The sequence below is a fragment of the Thunnus albacares genome, chromosome 5 (assembly GCF_914725855.1).
Source record: "Thunnus albacares chromosome 5, fThuAlb1.1, whole genome shotgun sequence".
Taxonomy (NCBI): Eukaryota; Metazoa; Chordata; class Actinopteri; order Scombriformes; family Scombridae; genus Thunnus; species Thunnus albacares.
Window position 1 is genome coordinate 26510627 of NC_058110.1, and position 16328 is coordinate 26526954.

Genomic DNA, 16328 nt, shown 5'->3' on the forward strand with positions numbered 1-16328 from the left:
AAACTACAACTAACAGAATGCATTTCTTCAGCGCTTGTCGTTTCCAAACAGTAATGGCGTCGCACGGAGAAGAGGATACAGGCGCTTCCAAATCTTTTACTTCAGAGGAGCAAGGAGAGAAAAAAGCGGCCGCGGTATCGTTCGGTTTTACTAAAACAGTCAGTAAATTTAAACCTGTCGACGCTGTGAGCAAGAAAGATGACAGAGATTACTTGACCGGAATCGACAGGAATGAATTGAAGAGGTAACGTTATGCTAACTGTTAACCTGATTTCATTTATACGTTAACAAAGACGTAACTGCTACGTTTCCACTCTACTAAAACTATCTAGTACTTACACTCTTATGTGATTTTATGTGCGGTAAATTGGTAGTAAGTGTAAACTCGGTCGCTGTAAGTAAATCGTCATTTGAAGCCCGCTAACTTCTCTATGTCCTGCAGCACAAAACCATCTGAAAAGCCCAAAGAGCTCATCATCCCCCTGATCCAGAACAACCGCTGGCAGAAACCGGGCCGAGCGGATCAGAGCGAGGCGAAAGGAGGCAAAACACAGGAAACAACCCAGGAGAGCGACTCCGTGGAGTCTCAGGCTGTCAAAGAACTCATTGAAGGTGTGTGTATACTGTTTTTTTGTGATTTATTGTATAAACTAGCTGTAATAAACACAACAAAATAAACAGTCGAGTAAATGGAATTTAATCTATAGACATCATAAACATAATACATATTACTATACTTAGGCTACATGATCTGACTTGTGGGTTGTAAAAATAGAAGAGCTGTGCAAACTATGTGCAGAAGTAATGGTTCTTGTAGATGTAGTTATAGATATATACTACATATAAATTGTACGGTGTTCCTAATATTTTGTCCATCCCCGACAATCTCAGTAATAAACATAAAGTAGAATTATCACCTTTCTGATGATGTCAACAAAAACTGAACATGCATAAGCTTTGTAAAAGTTGAGCTGTTATATTGGATTGCATTAGATTGCACAAGTGTACATAATGAAGTGGAGTGTGTGCGGTGGGATGGAGATGATGATGATGGTGGTGGTGGTGGGCCTTCACAGCTGTTTAATCCTGTTGTCACAGTTCTCGTTGTACAGTCTGATGGCAGTGGGTACAAATGGTCCCATGGCGTAGTGTTTTTTTACTGTATGCTTGGTGGGAAGGCTGAGTGTATCATTAGTTAACAGATAAAGCTTTTTACACTTCTCCATCTCATGCTTGTAGATTCACGGAGGCAGCTTGATCAGTGGCAGAATGGCACTCAGGCTGAAAAGAACCTGAACCTCAGCATCCCCCTGTTGATGCAAAACAAAGTGCCAGATGGATATGAGGATGGAGACACCATAAAAGTGGACTTGCGGCCCGAGTCTGTAAGTATAGGGACCAACACTGCAGAGATATGGGAAACTTAATAATTTGCAGCTGAAGTGCACAACAAAATATGTGAACTATGTGAGAATTTGCTGCTCTTTCCTCATCTTACATCATTGTAAACTAAATAATGTTGGGTTTTGGACTGTTAGCCAGAAAGAAAAAGCAATTTGAAGATGTCACCATGTACTCCAGGAAACTATGATGGGACCAGTCACAGAAAGTACGACCAAACAAGAGAGAAATTTGAATAGGCGAAGGAAGTGAGATGTTTCATAGTCTCAAATGAAATTCTAAATTGAGAGGATGCAACAGAAATAACTAATGAGAGGAAAAGCAAAACCTCAATTAAAAAAGGGGAAAAGGATAATAGACCTGGTAGTTTAGATTAATTGAATAAAGTTCTAAATATGAACAAAAGTTTTCCAAGTCGAAGAGGGTACATTTTTCATGCACTGCATTTTATTTGACTTTATTTTAAAAATCAAACTACTCCTTTTTGTAAGTATTGTAGATGTTGCTAGCTGATAGCGTTTTATTTTCCAACTATGCCGTCATGAACATTCATGTAAATGCACATATTTACACCTGGAAATTGCTTTTATACTTTTATTTATTTTGCTTTCTACTGTTGGTAGCTTGACAATTCCACCTGAATATTTTTGGGGCTAACTGCCTTGCTCAAGGGTATTTGGATAATAGTTGTTAAAGGAAGAATCTGGCTTATGGACCCCTTGTTAATTTGAATTTCTTCAAATCTGTATAGAAATCAATAGTATAATCTGCTGGAGAGGCCTTTCAGTGAGCAGATGAAAATGCCTGACATTACAAAGTCTCTGGCAGACTGTGGCTGCTATGACTTAGATTGAAATTTGAGTGTGTGTGAAAGTGCCAACTGAGCAGGATAAAACCCCTGAGCGCATACACAATTGTGCACATGTACAGTATACGGATGGCTTTGTCAGTACAGTCCAGCTTGGGTGGCAGACAGGCATCAACATTTCTCCCCAGAGACATGTGGGCAACCAATCTGATCTTATTCTGTTTCTTTTCATCAGAGGCTTCACACGCCTCATCACTGTCAGTCCATATCTGCTCTCAGTCACCGTGGATGTGACTGTCAGAACATGAGAGACAGGGGGGAACTCGCTCACTGTGCCCCTGAGCTCATTTTAATGCATCTCTGTGAGAGTTGGCTCCCAGCCTCCCTGCGAGGGCAGCGTTCAGTGCAGAAAGAGATGAGCATGGCTGCTGTGGCTGCTGCCTGGTGACTTATAGTCAGCCTGGAGCTAAAAGGCTGAGTAAGACTAGCATCACAAACTGCTTCTCCCTGTCAGCTGCCACAGTTTTTTGTGTTTTGGAACTCAAAGGTTACATAAGCTCCTCATTTAGGCCTCATACGCATGTTTGATGTAGACTGTGGTGTCTGTTTTTCTTTGGGAGTTTGAGCATTTAATGTGTGTCTGGCTTTCAAAACAGATAATATAACTGTATGTGTTTATCAGGCGACTGAGGCAGATTATGAAAGCGTTCCTGTTGAAGCTTATGGACTCGCCATGCTGAAGGGGATGGGCTGGAACAAAGAGGAAGGCATAGGACGCACCTTTAAACAGTGAGTAATACAACTCTATCGTTCTTTTTCCATAAGGACAAGCTACTGGCAGAGTCATTTGTCCATTAACCTATTTTAATCTTACCCATACAAACCTCATTTTTAATTAAAAGTTGTTTGGCTCAAGCTGTATCCACCTATAGAAAAACAAATCTAGCCTTCTGTACTTCCTGCCCATGTCCCTCTTTGTTTAATGAATCTGTCTGCTACAGACATGTAAAGCCAATCGAACACCAGCTCCGTCCAAAAGGTTTGGGCCTCGGAGCAGATCGCTCAGCGATAAAGGACTTGGAGCCCAACAAGCATCGGCGCCCGCCCAAGCCAGGCGAGGAACGAGAGAAGGAGGAGGAGCTAGTGATGGGCCCTGGAGGCTGTGTGCTGGTGGAGTCAGGAGCACATAAAGAACTCTATGGCAAGGTACAGTAGATCTGAAATGTGTTTGCCTCCACATTCACCCTCTGCTGAACAGTTACTGTATCTCTTTAAGAGAAAGAAGGAATAAAACGGCTTCTAGCTTTATTTTTATATAATGTTTTCTCCGAGTAACTTGTCTCAACTGTCATTCATATTCCACAGATTGAAGGCGTCGATCCAGACAACGCTCGAGTTATGGTAAAGCTGGCTATTGGCGGCAAGACTGTGACAATCAGTCAGTATGGTATTAAACTGGTTGGGCGCAAGGAATACGACAAATACAGCAAAGACCTTAGTAAGTATCTCTGAACAAGTCATACAGAAAAGGGCAACATTCATGGAAAATTATGTTCCTGCATGACAAACATTTCACTTCACATTAGTCTCATTCAGAGGTCATCAAATACCAAAGTGATGCTTGCCCATTTTCTGTTCTAACCAATTATAATTTATGTTTTTTTATAACATGTAAACCAGTTGTATGTAATGGCATTAGCAATATGATACTGTAACAGAAACAGAAATAACCAGTAATGAACTTTTGGTTGTTTGTTGATATGTTTTACTCAGGATAACTGTGTATGAAGTTTCCAGTTGAAGGAACAAATCTGAAGCAGCCTGCGTTAGTCAGAAATTAATTATCAACAGTTTTAATAATCGGTTCATCATTCAACTTATATTCTGAACAAAGATACCAAAGATTCCCATGTTGCACTTGCAGCTTCTTAAATATGAATATTTGCTAGTTTTCTTTGTCATCTATGTGAGTTTATTGAATATTTTTGGATTTTGGAATGTCAACTTGTGCTTTGGGAAATTATGATGGATATTTTTCACTATTTTCTGACATACCAAACAATTAATTAATTAATAGAAAAAATAGCTGTCAAATCGATCGATAATGAATATAATTGTAAGCTGCAGCCCTAGTAGCTGTTTAACCTCTCGTCCAGTGACACGAGGTGCATTTTCAGTAATCTAGGATGGTTCCTAGAATAAAAACACAACCACTGAAGAGTCGAACAGACACCGCAGTGCCTCATATTAATTCATGTCATGTTAGTCACACTGTTTTCCCACTGACCAGGTCGCTTGAGTAAAGCACACAAAGACAAGGAGAAAGAGAAGGAGAAGGAGAAAGAGCGAGACAAGGAGCGACAGAGACGGGAGGAGAAAGAGAGGAGTCATAGTGATAAACACAAGTCTTCAGAGAGAGACGAGAGGAAGAGGAAACACAGAGAATCAAGTCCAGACAGGTACTTTCCACAAAAAGATGCAACGATATGGTTTTCATGTTTGTTAGTGACTGTTTACCAACTGGTTAATTTGACAGTTTAAGAGAAAACACATTTGTTTTTCTTGTGTTTCCTCTGTAGAGAGAAGCCTCCAGAGAAGGAGGCAAGGAGACCAGCGGCTCCCCCCTCCTGGCTCCAGAGAGACTTGAAAGTTCGCTTTATAGACAAAGCTTTCAAAGGGGGCAGGTACTACAATTCAAAGGTACCAACGCACCGCTTATCACATATCACATAATCACATCATCACAAAGCACTTTCTCTTCTTTTGAACTGTTAAAGCTTTTTTAAGCCTCCCGCGAGTCGTTTGACATCAAGCGGTTTATTTCAGATCAGGAAAAGCTGAGGGAATCTGTTAAACCAGATTTATTTCCCAGCTTCTTGCACACATATTGCACATTTCCTTACATTGTGGATATGTCACACTGTTCTGAACTGGGATTGGTCAAAAAAATTAAAGGGGAAACAAGTCTGCCATCATCTTTGGACACACATTTTTATAACTTGTTGGTGTTGTATCCTTACTCCTCTTAAAATGTTTTCTTCTAGATGCGTGTGGAGGACGTCCTGACACCGACTACCTGTGTGTGTCGAACTGAAGAGGGAAGACTGTTAGAGGGTGAGTCATCAGTGTCATCTCACTTTCTTACTTGGTGTTTAGTGTCTTTATTCCCTCGTCAGAGTTGTACAAGAAATGTGCAAAATATGTGTTGTAACCGTGCCAATTAATTCCCATGATGCATCTGGCTGAGGTGACACCCATGGAGCCAGGTGGTGGAGCATTCCTCCTGCTCGTAGATCCTGTGTGTATATGTCTCTATGGATAAAGCTTTCTACAAAGTACATTTACATTAGATGATAAATATTACAAAAACAAAGAAAGAGCGTTCTTGGATGTTCTTATAAGAACAGATGGGATTTTTAGACATAGATACCAGATAGTCGTTGTTAGGAATTAAAATCTCTTATGATCAATATATCTTCTGATAAACAGCTTATTATAAAATACTTTTGTATTCTATAAGTTAGTTTAACATTTCACAGTGACTATACCAAGTATCACTCCCCTTGGAAATTTTAGTGTTTTATTGTCTTCAGCATTGAATGAAAGATTTAATGTAGGACTGCAACTAATGATTAATTACATTATAGATTTCTATGCCAATCTCATAATCACTTTGTCAATTAAATGTAAGAAATAGTGAGAATTGGGGAAAAAATGTAAAATTTTATAATTTCACCTTTGAAATAATATAATAATATAAGTTTACTGTCAAATATGACAAAGGCAAACATTCAATTCTCATATTTGAAAAGCTGCAACCAGCAATTATTTTTGGCATCTTGGGAAACAGTGATTGACATGTTTCACCATTTTCTGACATTTTATAGACCAAACAACTAATTAAAATAAACTTAATTAATTCAGAAAATAATTAACAGATGAATCAATAATGAAAATAATTGTTAATACAGCCCTAAAAATTAGCAAATTGAAGACATCACCCTTGGCTCTGAGAAACTGTAAATCTTTATTTTGTAATTTTTTAGTTGTTTTTTTATTTTTACATTTCATCAACTAAACAATTAACTGTTTAATTAATAATCTGCAGATAAATTGATAATGAAAATAATCCTAAATGTTAAGCCCTGGTACAGAAATCAGTGCCTTATTGGCTCAGATTGTGTTGACACATTAGTGACATTTAATATCTGCTGAGTTATTGGTGAATCACTGTTGCTATAGTAACTGTTATTACAAAAACTCTTTGAGTAACCCACTCTTTTTTTTCTCTCTGTGTGTAACAGATGTGAAGCAGAACATGCTGGAAACTATTGTCCCAAAAAGTGAATATGACTCAATAATGGTTGTACTGGGCGAGCACAGGGGACAGGTGAGCTTCTGTCCTGCTGGATGATTGTTTGAATGTGATTAAGTGTCGCTGCTACTAATCACAGTATTTAATCTGTTCAGGTGGGCCGTATTCTCCAGCGGGACAAGAACAAGTGCAGAGCGATGGTCCAGCTCGACAGATTCGAGGAGAAAGTCTTCACACTAGACTATGACCTGATTTGTCATTATGTAGGAGCGACCGACCACTGATGGATTTCTGATGTTTACTCCAGTATTTCCTGTCCTTTTTATCCCATCTGACCCTAAATGTTATTTTTTGTAACATCCAAAAATAATGGATTTCTTAAGATTTTAAAGAATTGCAATGTTTTTAATAAAAATCTTGTTGAGAATTTAATTTGCACAGATGTTATTATAAGATCTACCACATCAATATAAAGAAAAGTAGAGCAATTATTTGTTTAATTAATCAGTTTTTGATCCATCGTTTAGGTTCTCGAGCAAAAATGCCAAACATCCCTTTGTTCTAGCTTCTCAATTGTGAGGATTTGTCGCTTTTCTGTCTTATGTGATGGTAAACTTAAAATTTGTATTGCTGGTTGGACAAAAAAAGGACATTTGATGACATCACCTTCAGGAAATTGTAATTTTCAGACATTTTACCAACTGATTAATCAGTAATCAATATAATCGTTGGTGGCGGCCATAAAAAAAACTTACAATGAGTCATTTCCACAGTGATCTTTAAGTTTATTAGCAAATGACGTCCTTTAATGGTTTAAGTAACAACAAGAAAGTCTATCCTTTAGGTCTTATAAAAACATATTTACAACTGTTCTACATGTTTCACAGGAGTATGAATGCACTGGCGGTACAAAAACTTCAGCACTTCCGTTTCTGACATGTACACACGTTTCACAATGAAAAGAAAACTAAAGTGATGTCGGTTTGTCAGAGAGCAAAAAGGAAGACATACTGTGCAGCTGCTGCGTCTTTGTGTGAGTGAGTTGTTGTCTTCCTGGGAGTTTGGTTTACTCCTTAGGTATCTGGTTAGCTGCGTTAGCTCTAAGCACGGCTCCTGGACTCGGGTACGGCCGCTGCTGGAACAGAGGCCCCGCCGCTGTGGTGTCTGCCCCCGTCTTTGCTTCGTTACGTTTGGGCAGACCGCTTGACCATGTGCCCCTGTAAAGATGAACAAGTTTGTGTTAGTAAATGGACTTTCTGCTCATATTTTAAAAAGGACTACGGGCGCATTTGATATTGTACCTTGGAGCATCAGAATATGCGCTTGGATCCATTGGGTCCATTTCATCATCTTTTCTACCTGAAAAGGAAAATAAATATGTAACAGTCATTCATGTAAAAAGCATGGTCAGTATGAATGCTTGTTCAGTATGACACAGATGTAAACATTACCTCTTTTGCCCTTGTTATACGGTGCAATGTCTTCTCTCCTCTGCTTTCTTCTGTCTCTGTCCCTCCCGTCATCTCTGTCTCGCTCTCTGTCCCGGTCTCTTTCCCGATCTCTCTCCCTGTCCCGCTCTCGCTCTCTGTCCGGCTTCTCAAACTGCCTCTCGATTTTGTCATCTCCTCCCTCAGCTAAAAAAAAAAAAAAAAAAAACAGAATAAAGGCAATGGTCACAAAATAAACCATTGTCAGAATTTTAGAAAACTGCATTATGAGTTTACTTTTCTTACCCCTCAGTTTCTTGGCAGGTTTGGTTATCAGAGCAGATGGGTCATTTGGTGACAGCCAGGCCACCAGATCTGTCTCCACATTCCAGTAATAAGGGAGACCACTAGATAAAAGAGAAGAAAGGGGTCTAGTTTACAGCCATAACTCCAATAACAACTAACTGTAGTGTCTATAGAGGTTACACTAATCTTACAGAGCAAAATAATGTACACTTATTGACCAGAGAAATAAGAGACTCAACCCTTCCTTTCTATATGGATTTCCAGGTAGACACTACGTTTCTGCATTTGTCTTACTATGTGAATGTATCTCACAAGACAAGGAGAGCAAGTTTGAACATTTCCCAGATGTGGAGTTCAATGGTTTTTTAATGGTGCCAATCTACAAGTGTCCAAAGAATGTCCACAATTTGACAGCAACACAAAATTTTAGACTTATGTGTAAACAACATGAGGCTATAAACCCGTCCTGCATGGTCATTTAACTGTCATACACTGGGTCCTTCAACAGCGGGAGACTGACGCCTTAATACCAGAGCGGTTCATCCATTCACAGCCACCATGCAGGAACATTTAGGTGAAGTCTGGTTACAACAATCCTATCTGAATGCATTTGGGATGAATTTGAACATAGCATTCACTCATCAACCTTAATTAGTCACGTGAAGCACCGATGTCTGTATGGCAGCCATTAAAAGAGTCAAACTGGGTTCAATGAACTACTGAATACTGGATTTAAAGCTGTAGGTTGTGGACTGTTGGTCAGGACAAAACAAGACATTTTAGGTTGCAATGAGCGGGATGTTGTAGATGTCATTTTAAGGATTTTTAACATGGTAACTGAACAGTTTTTGTGGAAAAAACACAAGACAATTTATTATTACAAGCATAAGACGTGTCCTAAAACATATCTGGAGGGGATTTATTTGGGGTTAATAGCGGATTGACTTCACTGTATAATAATAATATTTTATTGCAGCCACCATATGCTGAGAACTGCAGTCCTGTCTTTACTCTTGAGCTTTAAGTGCAGGGCAGTCCCAGTGCCAGAATGAGGTTTAAATTAATATGTAAATGGTCTTGACTTTGGTGTTATGACCAGTTTAAATCTCTGTTTTTTTGGCCCCAAAATAACCACACATGCAAAATGTATTTATGTTAAAATGTCAGTCAAAAGTGAGAATTTGTTGTAGAAATCAAGTATACATACCAAGCAGGGTCAAACACTTTATACCAGTTTGGTGGCAGATTCTCTACTCTGGTGGCTTCGTAATCTACGTTGTTGTCATCGTAATCTTCAGCAATAATCTCCTCATCTGCCTCTGGATGAAAAGGAGGAGAAAATTGTCACAAGAAATTAAAAAACATAAAGAAAAATATGTGAATGTATGTTCATGTTATTTTGGTCAAATGTTTTCTACTACCTTGCTCTGATGGTTTTACAATCCCTCTCTTGGCCAAGCGGGCCAGCAGTGCCGCAGGAAGAGGCATCCTGTAACACAGAGGAGTGAGGATTTACTCATGATGCAACCAGGACTGCAAACCTCAACTACCTTGATAACAGATTAATATTTAAAATTAATTTTAAGCAAGAAAAAACATTTCTGGTTCCAGGTTTTCCAATGTGAGGATTTGCTGCTTTTCTTTGTTTGTATCATTATAAACGGAATATCTTTGGGTTTTCACTCTGGTTGAACAAAACAAGACATGTTGTGTCATCACCTAGGACACTGGGAAATAAGACGAACATTTTTATTTATTATTTTATTTATATTTTCTGATATTTTAAAGACAAAACAATTAATCAGTTACTCAAACTAGTGATCAGCAGATTAATCGATGCTGAAAATAACCATTAGTTGCAGCCCTGGTCCAAATATCCAAACACAATCCAAAAAATACTATTCAATTGATAGAGTGTAATTGATTACTTGATTAATCAATCGGTCAGTCAACAGAAAATTAAGTGGCATATGTTGATAATTGATTACTTGTTTTTCAAGCAAGAGTACCCAAGATTCAAAAGTCCCATCTTATCATTTGTGAGGATTTGCTTTGGTTTTTTGTTTTGTGTGGCAGTAAACTGAATATCTTTAGATTTAGGAGTGTTGGTTGGAGAAATTAAACAATTTGACCCAATTTTGTCCACAACCCAAGGGTTGGGTTGGGCACTGGGAAACAGTGAACGACATTTTACACCATTTTCTGGCATTTTATGAACCAAACAAGCAATTGATTAATCGAGAAATCTACAGTTGGTAGTTTTAAAACGACTGCAGTGACTTTAAAAAGAAACACACAAACTATGGTGTTTGGGTGTGTGGGCAGCTTAAAAAATATTCCACTCAAAACTTTGCAAACATTGAGATAACTGGTTGAATTTCCACCGTCAATGCAGAATGCTGCAACAGTGAGAAACACAGCAACAGGGCTAAACACAAAGGTAACAACTGTCTCCTCAAATTCATAAATAATCCCCCCAATTACACAAACACTAAGTACCTACACTTTTCTGGAAAAAAGGGAAGGAATAAAAATCATTTTATGTTTACCTGTAGTGAGAAAATCGCCTCTTTGATCGTAACGAGCAGAGCAACAGCAGCAGTACAGTCCGTAATGAGACGACTTCCCACAACAGCACACGGGGCGCGCACACTGATGACGTAGCACGGTTCTCTTGACGACAACAAACATGGAGGAGTATGCCCGTGAACCTTGGTGAGATTAGGTTTAAAACATTTGTCGTTCTCTGCACATTTAAAAACTGTTAACACGGGACATGGTTTTGTTTGTTTTGTATTTTTTAGTGTCGTGTTGAAGTTGTGGGTAGAATTAACAGAGAGGCTTTGCTGGTTAGCCGGTTAGCTTAGTTAACGGTCAGGGATATTAAAAGATAGAGCAGCAACTAACTAGTGTCAGCTTCAACAACCTTTTATGGGTGTTTTTAAGTGACAGCTGAAGGCATGGTTAACCGAATTAAGGTGAAAACACACCGTAGAATATAGTTCATACATGTTACTGTCATGATATTTTACAGCTCAGTTTAAATTTGAGAATTTGTGAAGCCTTCACTGAGCAGCAGAGAGACAGACTAAGGTTACAGTATTGATTTCAACTGAAGATCAATACTGGACAAGCTCTCAGGACAGTGATTGTATTACAGGAATATGCGGGGGTCTTGCTAGACTTCCTAGCTATTAGAGCTCAAATAATTATACAAACTTATATTGTGAATTGTATGCTACAGTTGTACAAGAATATTTAATTTATTTTGCATAAGCTGTGTGATATAGCTGCACCTAACGTTTATGCGCTCTCAATGTAAGTGATGGGGATCAAAATCCACAGTGTGTCCACAGTCATTTTGTGCAAATATGTATTAAAAATGTATAAAGTGTATCTGTAGCTTATATGAGGCTTCAGCAGTCTGAGTTAATTATATCAAGTGGATATCTGCCACATTTACAGTCTTTTTAGCGTCAAACAGTAACATAAAGAGGGACTTTGGCGCTAAAAAAATACTGTGACGTTGAAAGATATCTACTTGATTTGGCTGAAGCTTCATATTAGCTTCAGATAAACTTTTAAATATATTTTTGCTCAGAAGGAGGCTTGTGGATTTTGTCTCTCATCACTTAGATTGTAAGTGCATTATGAAGGGAGGAACAGGAGGAATGATTATGGCAAGAAAAATTTGTTTCAATGTTGATTTGAGCACCTGACTGATGTTTTAAGAAAGAAATTATGAACTTATCCTTTAATGTTTGACTAATTTGACTGTTTAGTCTATAAAATGTCAGAAAACAAGGAAAAATCTCAATTTCCCACAGCGCAATGTGACATTTTCAAAGATATTCAATTTCCAATACAATAAAACTGAGAAAAGCATAAAAAATTTCACATTAGAGAAGGTGTAACCAGAGGATGTTTGATGTTTCTGCTTGATAAATGAGTGCAATTAATCAGTTATCTAAGTTGTTGATTACTTTTCTGTTTATTGACTAACTATTCGCTTATTCTATCAAAAGTTTCAGCTCAGGTATCATGATGCTAGAGCAGTGTATGAACCACACACTAATAGTTTTATCTCCTAGATACTAACTTTAAAATCCAAAATCATCATCATCAGTAGCAAAAGGTGAATTTTGTTATGGTGTCAATATTCTTTTTATGGCACAGACATACTGCAACTTAATGTGATTTAGAGTGTGGTTACTAGAGCTGCAGCGATTAATGGATTGATTGATTATGAAAATGATTCTGCAACTATTTTGATGATCATATAATAGTTTTAGTCATCTTTTAAAGCAAAAATGCCAAAAAATTTGCTGGTTTCAGCTCCTCAAATGTGACAATTTAATGCTTTTCTTTTTCATACTTGATGTCAAACTGAATATCTTTGGGGTTTGGATTATTGGTTGCACAAAACAAGACATCTGAAAACGTCACCTTTGACTCATAGAAATTATATAACAAGTATTTTCACCATTTTCTGACATTTTATAGACAAAACAATTGATCGATTAATTGAGAAAATAATTGTCAGATTTATCGATAATCAAAATAATCATTAGTTGCAGTGCTGAAAATACAGACCTCACATAACAAAGCTGAGGTATTTGATGGTACATCCTCTATCTCATCTTTACATTTTCCTAATCTCTCTTATTAATGCATTCCTGCAGTCCCTGGAGGATAGTGGATGACTGTGGAGGTGCTTTCACCATGGGTGCAATTGGAGGAGGGGTGTTCCAGGCAGTCAAGGGCTTTCGAAATGCCCCTGCAGTGAGTTCACCTTATAATTGTTTTCTCTCTGACTCTGATCATGTTTTTCAAGCCAGAATTCAACAGTGAACTAATGTTTCAGGGTGTCGGACACAGACTGAGAGGCAGTGCAAACGCAGTGAGGGTAAGAGCTCCACAGATTGGAGGTGAGGAGACCTTCTTGAGTACTGAAATATCAACAGTTATGCACATAGAATTCACAGCATTCACAGTGTATATTATATTATTTACCTGCAAAAGGGTTTGTTATATTTAGTTAGCTGAAGTTATTTCACATAATTGTTGCTGATTGCATTTTCTTTGTCTAAAACTAAAATCATACATTCACCCAGATCTGTTATCACACTGGTTTGTTTTTGCAGGTAGCTTCGCTGTATGGGGAGGGCTCTTCTCCACAATCGACTGTGGTTTAGTTCGCGTCAGAGGGAAAGAAGATCCCTGGAACTCCATAACAAGTGGCGCACTAACTGGAGCCATCCTGGCAGCACGCAGTAAGAGGAAGCCCAAATACTACTGTTGTATCTATCAGTCACGCTGACCACATCAGTGAGCTTGACACCAGCCTCCTGTGTCACTGACCACATCAGATGAATGAATTTTGTGTTTTTCTCCAGGTGGGCCGTTAACTATGATGGGCTCAGCCATGATGGGAGGAATTTTACTTGCTCTGATTGAGGGTTTCGGGATCCTCCTGACCAGATACACAGCACAGCAGTTTCAGAACCGTGAGTGAAGCTGATTTTTTGAGTTTTGCAAATGATATTTAAAGGAACCAGAAGAAAATCATTCATTCTCTCAGTACGCGTTCAGTGTAATTAGAGTCTCTTGTATGATCAGTACCTCATTTTTACTGCATTATTACTAATAAATGGCATTATGAATAACTTTAAGTGAATAACCACAATTTGCAACTGGTAGTCTACTGTGACAGTTTGCAACACTGAAGGAAAATCCACTTTAAATACACAGTGGTCGTTTAGTTATGTGTTTTATTTTTAGTATTCCTGTGAAATGTAGAAAATGTGGCATCAGGGCACCTCCCTCAGAGCTACAGTAATTTGTAATAAAAGATTTTTGAACAGTATAAAACATCACTAGTACAGTGAATGTGAAGTTTTGTTGTCCTTCCTGTAGAAACAAATGGCAAAGGCTACTATCTCTGAAGTTCAGCACGTATTCAGGAAGGAAATCCATCATAGACGAGGCTGAAACACAGTATCAGTATCGTCACCGAGAGTAGCGTCAATAAAGCTATAGTGAGAGCCAAGAGCTAAGAAATAAATAAAGAGAGACTGGACAAAGGATGTCTGAACCAGTTATAGTTTTGGGTTAAATGGGTCGCGACCAGGGGTCACACCTCTGTTAACAGATTTTCCAATACTCAAATTTGGACATATCTTGAATGCTATACCAGATGTAAATTTGAGAGTAGTTTTCCCCAAATGGTCATTATTTATGCAGTTAAGTGACATCAAACATGACATGTACACAGTGTAAGTACAAGTTATCCTGACATTAATTATTACTGCTATAACACACGTCAAAGATATCAATTAAACACCAAACTGTAGTAAAAAGGAAATGCACAAAACATTCCAATACATGAAGTTCTACTATGCAGATCAGAAATAGGTTTTCTGAGATCTCAGGCAGAGTTTGTGCAGATTTTGGAGGGAAATAGTCTTGAAGTCTGTGTTACTTAGTTTCACGGTAGAGGCCCTGAAACCAAGGAATGCTTTGAAGCGCAACTCTTAATAGAAAAGGAATTATGCAAAAACGTTTGTGTGTGTGTTATTAGATGTCCTTCTCTTTCACACACACACATATCATGTGGGTCACTCTTAATGTACATGGAGAGTGGCAGAGGTGAAGAGGTTAGAGAATTAGCTCAGGGGAACAGGAAGAAGCAGGCGGTATGCACCACAAAGCAGAAGTACGAAGTTCTGAGTAAGAGGTGGTTCTAATTTTTCATCCTTCTCTTTCACAATCACTATTTTTTCATTGTACCTACACACAGTGGATGCAAAAAGTTGAAACGTTTTCTCTGAGAATAGTGGAAAGACAGTCTGTAAAATGTAGGAAGTCACTAAGTGGTGATGTGGATGCGACAGAAGGAACCAAAAAGGTTATTTGATCAGCAGATATGAACAATGTACAGTATAATACACTTGATCTTAATTATATAAGATGCTACCAAAGACTTAACTTTTTCTTTGTCTTCTCCAGCTATTCCCTTTGCAGATGACCCCAGTCAGTTACCTCCAAAGGATGATGGTCAGCAGGGGGCAAAGGGGCAGTTTCAGTAGAAGGAAACAAGAACTGAGACCAGGTGTTGACACAGTGAGTCAGACCAGAAAGTGAGGAGGGGCACGTGACATTACACCAGGTATCACGATAACCAGGACATGGAGAGACTGGTCCTTGCAGTGGTATCAAATAGTTGCACTATGTGTTTATACCTCAGGGGCAAATTACTGTGAGTTCCTGTTATTTATGAGTGACTGCTTGTGTGTGAATAGGGATCCTTCTGACAAACCTCATGTTTGCACCACCAGAATATCGTCAACATATTCTATATTAATGGTGATTGTGTCATCACTGTGACCTTTTGAGATTAAATATGCAATGATGAAATGTATTTATAAAATCTATTTGATTCAACATCAAGGCGACATATGATTTTAGATTTTTATCACTATGAAATCGAGAGATTAACAGGTGAATTTACACAGTGTGAGAAAAGGTTAAAAATAGGGAGACTCCCGTGAAAATCGGGAGTGTTGGCAGGTATGAGCTGGAGCCAGCAGCCAGTTAGCTTAACTTAGCATAAAGGCTGGAAACAGGGGGAAACGGCTAGCCCGGCTCTGTCCAAAAGTAACGAAATTTGTCTACCAGCACCTCTAAACATCACTATACAATTCTTATATTTAATTTGTTTAATCTGAACAAATACAGAACTGTAAAAACAATAATTCGCCATTTTGTGGGGCTTTTGTGCCAGACTATTTCTTGGCCAGGTGCAGTGATTTCCTGGAGTCTTGTCATTACTTTGAGGTTGTCAGGCAACTAGTGAAAACTGGAGAACGTCACTGCTTCCAGCCAAGAAATAGTCCAGCACATAACCCCTCATAAAATGGCAAATTGGTATTTTTACACTTGCACTTACACTGATTTTTATATAGATTAAACAACATTTCCCAAAATGTCAAACTATTCCTTTTAAGCTTCCAAAAATGTTATAATTGTATGCACAGATTTATTAAACAATAAAGCCATTGTTTTAATTGCT

The 16328-nt window shown here is 38.3% G+C and overlaps 3 protein-coding genes across 3 annotated transcripts; 2 read left to right on the forward strand and 1 right to left on the reverse strand.

Annotated features, from left to right (window-relative positions):
* Positions 1-25: 25 nt before the first annotated feature.
* Positions 26-6956, forward strand: gpkow (G patch domain and KOW motifs). Its single transcript, XM_044351289.1, has 11 exons — positions 26-244; positions 443-612; positions 1240-1385; positions 2892-2998; positions 3211-3415; positions 3575-3707; positions 4500-4668; positions 4789-4909; positions 5254-5323; positions 6514-6599; positions 6680-6956. The coding sequence occupies exons 1-11, from the start codon at positions 54-56 to the stop codon at positions 6806-6808; spliced, it is 1527 nt and encodes a 508-aa protein (XP_044207224.1). The 5' UTR covers positions 26-53; the 3' UTR covers positions 6809-6956.
* Positions 6957-7292: 336 nt separating this feature from the next.
* pqbp1 (polyglutamine binding protein 1) lies at positions 7293-10902 on the reverse strand. The gene is made up of 7 exons (XM_044351290.1): positions 10807-10902; positions 9679-9746; positions 9465-9576; positions 8258-8358; positions 7976-8158; positions 7826-7883; positions 7293-7741 (listed from the first exon to the last, which is right to left on the reverse strand). Exons 2-7 carry the CDS (start codon positions 9743-9745, stop codon positions 7591-7593), a joined length of 672 nt encoding a protein of 223 aa, XP_044207225.1. The 5' UTR covers position 9746; positions 10807-10902; the 3' UTR covers positions 7293-7590.
* On the forward strand, positions 10870-15700 carry timm17b (translocase of inner mitochondrial membrane 17 homolog B (yeast)). The gene is made up of 6 exons (XM_044351291.1): positions 10870-10972; positions 12940-13039; positions 13122-13185; positions 13402-13530; positions 13654-13764; positions 15266-15700. Exons 1-6 carry the CDS (start codon positions 10947-10949, stop codon positions 15343-15345), a joined length of 510 nt encoding a protein of 169 aa, XP_044207226.1. The 5' UTR covers positions 10870-10946; the 3' UTR covers positions 15346-15700.
* The last annotated feature ends 628 nt before the right edge of the window (positions 15701-16328 follow it).

Excerpts from the sequence above, each read along its gene's own strand:
- gpkow (XM_044351289.1), top strand. The coding sequence starts at position 54 with ATGGCGTCGCACGGAGAAGAGGATACAGGCGCTTCCAAATCTTTTACT. Across the intron at positions 3,416-3,574 it reads ATAAAGAACTCTATGGCAAG|ATTGAAGGCGTCGATCCAGA; the intron begins GTACAGTAGATC and ends CATATTCCACAG. Across the intron at positions 3,708-4,499 it reads CAAATACAGCAAAGACCTTA|GTCGCTTGAGTAAAGCACAC; the intron begins GTAAGTATCTCT and ends CCCACTGACCAG.
- timm17b (XM_044351291.1), top strand. The coding sequence starts at position 10,947 with ATGGAGGAGTATGCCCGTGAACCTTG. Across the intron at positions 13,040-13,121 it reads GCTTTCGAAATGCCCCTGCA|GGTGTCGGACACAGACTGAG; the intron begins GTGAGTTCACCT and ends CTAATGTTTCAG. Across the intron at positions 13,531-13,653 it reads AGCCATCCTGGCAGCACGCA|GTGGGCCGTTAACTATGATG; the intron begins GTAAGAGGAAGC and ends GTTTTTCTCCAG.
- pqbp1 (XM_044351290.1), bottom strand. The coding sequence starts at position 9,745 with ATGCCTCTTCCTGCGGCACTGCTGGCCCGCTTGGCCAAGAGAGGGATT. Across the intron at positions 7,884-7,975 it reads GTATAACAAGGGCAAAAGAG|GTAGAAAAGATGATGAAATG; the intron begins GTAATGTTTACA and ends TTTCCTTTTCAG. Across the intron at positions 7,742-7,825 it reads GCATATTCTGATGCTCCAAG|GGGCACATGGTCAAGCGGTC; the intron begins GTACAATATCAA and ends TCATCTTTACAG.